The 6065-nt window shown below is 41.9% G+C and overlaps 1 protein-coding gene across 1 annotated transcript in view; it reads left to right on the forward strand.

Annotated features, from left to right (window-relative positions):
- The window catches only part of Etf-QO (electron transfer flavoprotein-ubiquinone oxidoreductase), a 38666-nt gene extending 33282 nt beyond the window's left edge, over positions 1-5384 (forward strand). The window contains exons 12-13 of the mRNA XM_037421624.2: positions 921-1142; positions 5058-5384. Of these exons, the coding sequence (XP_037277521.2) occupies positions 921-1142; positions 5058-5221 (386 nt within the window). The 3' untranslated portion in view covers positions 5222-5384. The remainder of the gene's footprint in view (positions 1-920; positions 1143-5057) is intronic.
- The last annotated feature ends 681 nt before the right edge of the window (positions 5385-6065 follow it).

The raw sequence follows: 6065 nt of genomic DNA on the forward strand, positions 1-6065 counted from the left end.
TGGATAAAACCAACCTATTTTCGTATAAGATGCAACTTTGTTATAATGAGTTTTAAGTATAACAGTTATTTTTGTGTCAGATGATATTCTGTTGTATTGATGTCTAACTGTACAATGAGCTAAATAATGTATTCGTGCGAGCCTGTCAAGTTGGCACCCGACCTACGCACAAGTAAATCAGATTTTTGGCTAACATTACCTCGAGACACTTCAGAAAGGCTTAGCAGAAGGGTTTTTTCTGTGCCCAGTATATATATTAAAATTTTCCGATTGTCAAATTCCAGTAGTAAAGAGCTGCATGTTTAGCAAACTACAAAAGAGAACTGTGTCAGTTAAGTTCCCACATTTTTGTGGTTGTTTATTCTCGAATATCAATCTTAGTTTGGTCTGTAAGCAGATTTAACCCCATGTGTTTTTCTGTCTCTGTTTGCGATAGGGCCACTTTTCTGTATTTCATTGAGGTTTTGCAATTGGAACCACTGAACAATTTGGGAAAAGTACTGGGACCTGTACATGAATTGCTAAACAAGAAATGCTGCTACATTCTACATCATTTCACTGACTGTCGGCAATATCTTTCCATCCAACTGCAGTGACGTAATTTCAGTGTGATAAGAACAAAGATCCCACTTTGTCTAGCAATATCCATTATGTCGCATTGAACATTTGACACGAATCCTGCTGTAACTCGTATGCCATGTTTATTGCTTGATTTTATTCCTTCCAAGGCTCGTATAGTATAATACTAATGTATGTAAACGTTGTTATCAGATATGCACATTCATGCTGCGAACGCAATATGCTGCCATCGTGAGGTTCTTGAGAGGGCCAGTCGAGCTGCCCAGAGCTGCTTTTAAACTTGAAGACCATCCAGGAAATTGTGGTGAAATAAACTTTTTATCGATTTATGCTTCTTGCAGGGACTGACAGCAGTAAGCTGGAACCAGCCAAGAATTTCAAGCCGATCGAGTATCCGAAACCGGACAATGTGGTGTCGTTTGACCTCCCATCTTCCGTTGCGCTGACAGGCACCAACCACGAAGGAAATCAGCCACCCCACCTGACCCTTATGAATGATAAGATCCCTGTCGAGCGAAATCATGCCATCTATGATGGACCAGAGCAGAGGTTTTGCCCTGCAGGCAAGCGGACTTTGTTATGTGTCAGTCATGAACGTGATGTAGCGTTGTCCGACATTTTATGAAAGGAAGCACTACTAAATTCATGCCGAGTGCCATATCAAAACTGGCGTGTTTGCATATAATTGATAGCCTAGTTTATTTCTGTACTGCATGACCACATTTATGTGTAGTACATAACATGTGTGTATCTTTGGTTTCTTTGTGTAAAGTCAACCAGCCACTTTTAAAAGTACTTTGGGGTGCACATAAAATATTTCTCAAATTTGCCCATGAAAGTCCTTTTGGTTATTTCTAAAAGACAGTTAATGGCAGTGGTGTGCAATTGAAATAAGTGTACCGAGTCTTTTCTGTGGTTTTTATATGTTCCCATCTACTTTTCTTTCCTTATCATCATGATCGTTTTCTCACTGTTCTTGTGGAATCTACTGGCATGGAAGACAACAGTGCTGCTTGCAATCATTGTGGCAGCGATGAAACGATAGAGCACGTTCTCTGTCACTGCCCTTTTTACAGCGTGCAAAGACGGCAGCTAGCTGCTGCATTAGCTCGCCTTGAAAACAGACCCTTGTCAGAACAGTCAGTGCTTGAAAGGTGACATAATCTGTCTTCGCACAGAAAATCATTGAAGACCTTATTGAACTTTTTGCATGGTAGTGGCCTGTTGAATAGACTATAGCACACCAGCTCACTTTCTTTTCTTTTTTGCACGTCTATTTCGCTCTTCGCTTTCTTTCCCATCTTTATTCCCCATTCTCTTAGCGCTTGGTAGCAAACCGGATGCTCCAATTTCTGGTTAACCTCCCTGCCTTTCCCTCATTTTATTCTCTCTTTCTCTACTGGCCTGAAAGCAGCGATTCAGGCTAACTATTTGTGATGAACCCGTCTCTGTAAATGAAAGTTGCACTACAGAACTACTTTTCTGAATCGTGAGAAAACAAAAAATTCACAGCACATCCATGGAGCGAATTACGATGATTGGGGCAAAGCGTCCGCCCGTCTGTCTGTCAGTCCGCCCGCTCCTATGACACTAGAGCACGCATCGGACAGACTGATGCCTAGCCCCACTTATCATCATCATTCACTAGCGCCATCTATCCTGTTTAATCGTGAAGTATATGAAGGCCTCTAACCCCATCTAGTAATATTTCCAAGGATGGATGGATGGATGCTATGAGCGTCCCCTTTATAACGGGGTGGTGACAAGTATGCCACCAGGCTCGACAAAAAAAAAAAAAAAAACCTTTTTTCCTTTTTTTTTATGTTGGCCTAATGCCTCTACTTCGATAAATTCTATCTTAATGGAAAAAAAGGTAAATTTCCAGCTTAAGTTCTCTGCCATTTACGGCACACTGTCCATATTTTATTTTTCCAATATTTATTTTTGTCCTTTCTCTCTAATTTTCTGCCACCAATACTCTAACCGTCTCTTACTTATTTCAATCGCGGGTGTGTTCAGCTTTCCATTGTTGTCCCTAAAACCCAAGGCTTCCTGTAGGCTCGTGCCCAAACGTACACCTGGGTGGATATCTCCACATTCAATCAGAACATGCTCCGCCGTTTCCTTATCTTTCCCGCAGCATGTGCATTGTTCTTCTTCTTTACTGAATCTTGCTTTATAACTACGCGTTCTAAGGCAACCCGATCTCGCTTCAAACAGTAAAGCGCTTCCCCTTGAATTATCGTAAAATGCCTCCCTCCTTATTTCATTTTTGCCCTTTCGGTAGTTACTCAAAGCCGGTTTTTTTCTCCATAGCTGCCATCCAAAGCCGTTTTTTTTCTCCATAGCTGCCAAGGACATATACACACAATGCCATCTAGTGAGCAATTCATAAACTATAGATGGCTACATAGTACATACTGCATACAAATGGAGGAGGAAATGACCCACACCCCACGGAGCTTCGCCCCTAAAAAATATTTTGTTCACTGTAACTAATATTTCGCTTGTGAAACGCGGGCGTCAGGAAGTCCATAGAACCTATGGTCTATTGACTGAACTGTCAAGCACGAGCCTCCCCAGAAGTAGTTTCGAAGGCCGTTGAGTCAATACTCTATGGAGTCAATGAAGCACCCCACAACTCTGTTGAAGCTTTGATGGGCATTGAGTGACAAAAGTGGAAACAGCATGAATGTGCCCTCTCTTTCCGGGTGTGCTCGTACACGCGATTAGAAAAAAAGGAATCTGACCAGTATGCTTTAAAAGCAGGCTATGCGAGTGTTGTGAATCATTTAGCATAGTATCTTTGTTCGAAATGTGTGAACTGCGCATACTTCCGACAACAGCCTCATGCTTGTGTTCATCGTAATGTTTCACTTGCCACAGTTTAGCTTTTCAGTAACCTGAAAGCTAACTATGCATTCATAACTACAAATAACCAATTTATTGAAGTATTCAAGCAATGTCAACAGATATATTTGAGTTTTTAAGTAACCTTATATGAACAAATTTTAGGTTTATGAATAAGAAAATGAAGAACTGCAGCTCCACACAATTTTTGCTTGCAATGTCTGATTCACTCGACGTCCTTTCAAAATTGTCATGTAGCAACACAACAACTTTATCGCGTTGATGCAGTTGGGACGTTTCGATGGCCATCGACTTGATAACCTTTCAAAAGGACCTGTGTGATACAGGTACCGAGCATTGAATAAAAGTTTGTCATACTAAACACTTAGATATAAATCTAGGTTTGGCTATGTTGGTCATCTTAATTGCAGAATTTCAATGCTTTAATGTTGACAGAAATATGTAGCATGAGAACTACTTTCTCAAGCTTGAATGTGCAAACTTGGTCTGCCTTAAATAGGTCAGGCTTTACTGGGTTTACTACTACTTGCTTTACTGGTCAAGTTGTATAGGTCTGCTTTCGTTAAATTAATTGCATAGGCTAGAAGCTCGAATAAGGAAACTCTGACACAGTGCATTAGTAACGCTCTTGCTTTGGCTATGAGTGGCCATAGAGGATTGTTACTACATAGTTAATTACCATTGTGTAAGTTCATTCTGAGACTGTTTTTAACACTGTGAAATTTTAGCATCCTGGTGCACTATATTCATTGACAACTTATCTTGACGGTAGACCAAAGGCTGTGGAGGCTGCGCTTTACGTTAGAGTTGCACGGCAGCTTGTGACTGATATCAGTTTTGCTCGCTTGCATCGTTAATGCGTTCAGAAAAGCATGTACATGAAAAATTTGATCAGTAAGACATTTCAATTGTTCAATGTACATTTTAGTGTCATATGTGTACATTTTTCTCCGAGAACTAAACAACACGTTGACGGCCACACATTGAGCCACTGCGTCATGGACGCCATGTATGCTTCAGAAAATGGGCATGCAGAAAAGAAAGGTATTTTTGAAAAGTGAACAATAACTGTTTTTTACCACCCAAATCCCACAGCTATTCAAGTCTGATGATAATGAAGTATTTATTTCAGCAAGGCGAATGAGGAAATTAGCAGTAGATTTAAGTACTATTTTATGGCACCGAAACAGGCATTCGTTTCAGCTCTGTAGCATCCACAGTACTGCCAAGAAAAGTTGTTTCTGATTATAGTACCGAACTTCTTGACTGAGGGCAAAGAAAATTAGTGGGTGGACATTTTCTAATTTACTCCATAGCAGATTTTACATGAGAGCAGGGTCAAATTTAAAGCAACAAACCATTTCACAATCTAGTTTATCGCTCTTTGGTGTGGCGAGGTGATGCTGCAGTGTTACTTCGGTACTTTAGTCTAAAAATTATGTCTACGAAAGCATTTTTTTTTTGTCAACGTGAAATGGCAGTGTGGGACATACGCGACTGCATTTTGGAGATAACTTGTGACCATTCATTGCCTCCATTTTTTAATTGCATTTTCATTACTGATGGCAACTTTTGTTACCCCAATTAATTCATGTCACTTTTTGCAGGTGTGTATGAATATGTGCCTAAGGAGGATGGCAAAGGTGTTCGACTACAAATTAATGCACAGAACTGCATACACTGCAAGACGTGTGATATCAAAGATCCAAGTCAAAACATCAATTGGGTCACGCCGGAAAGTGGCGGTGGTCCCGCTTACTCAGGAATGTGAACCGACAACTCCGAGGCCTGGCCAACAGAAACCATGCGCACTCGGACAGAGTCAACCAACTCAACAAGGGGCAGTGGAAACCGGGCTAGATGTATATTTTTAGCTAAAAATTGAGGATGGTGCTCAACGGTGTACAAATAAAGAGAATTATTTACATCAAATACTCCGGAAAGGTTCTTTTGCTGCAAAGCAGCATATCAGTCTTTCTTTTGTGGCTGTACACTGTGACATTGCATCCTTCACGAAAGCAAAGTTGAAACCGAATGTTGCAAATTCGTTTCAGTCCTGGTCGGAACTCGGTGATTGATTGGCAGTGTCCTCATCCACAAATGGCCACACGTGGACAAGCCTCGAGCTGTGCTTGCCTGGTGTCAGTAGTCGGCACGCCTGCTGTCTGTGCTGAGGCTGGCTTTGGGCTATGGCACAGATGCGGCTCAAGAGGGCGTTCGAACTCCGCATGCTGGCCGAGGACAACTGCAAGGCTCTGATGTTCTGAGAAATCTTTGTGACAAACCAGGCAAAACACGGGCACAAGCTCTGTGCCGTACAGGAAGCTTGGTGTGCAAAATGAAGTCCTTCATTGAGAAGTGGCACAGGGACGTGTTGTTCAAACGGTTTGCACAGGCACTTCCACATGCAGCGCGACACTGTCGCTGAGGAGCAACAAAAAGGTGCGAGCGAGTCATCGACGTTCGCAAGGGAGCTGAGAAGCCTAAGAATTGGAATGGTGACCGTTTCTTCGCCGAATCGCTGCAAAAGGTGAGTCAGCATGCCCGGCCGCTTCAGTATTGCCGAGCACGCCCCTTCCGAAGAAAGAGCAAAAGCATTCAGCAAGCCTACCACA

Source organism: Rhipicephalus microplus, chromosome 2, assembly GCF_043290135.1.
Source record: "Rhipicephalus microplus isolate Deutch F79 chromosome 2, USDA_Rmic, whole genome shotgun sequence".
In the NCBI taxonomy this organism is placed as follows: domain Eukaryota; kingdom Metazoa; phylum Arthropoda; class Arachnida; order Ixodida; family Ixodidae; genus Rhipicephalus; species Rhipicephalus microplus.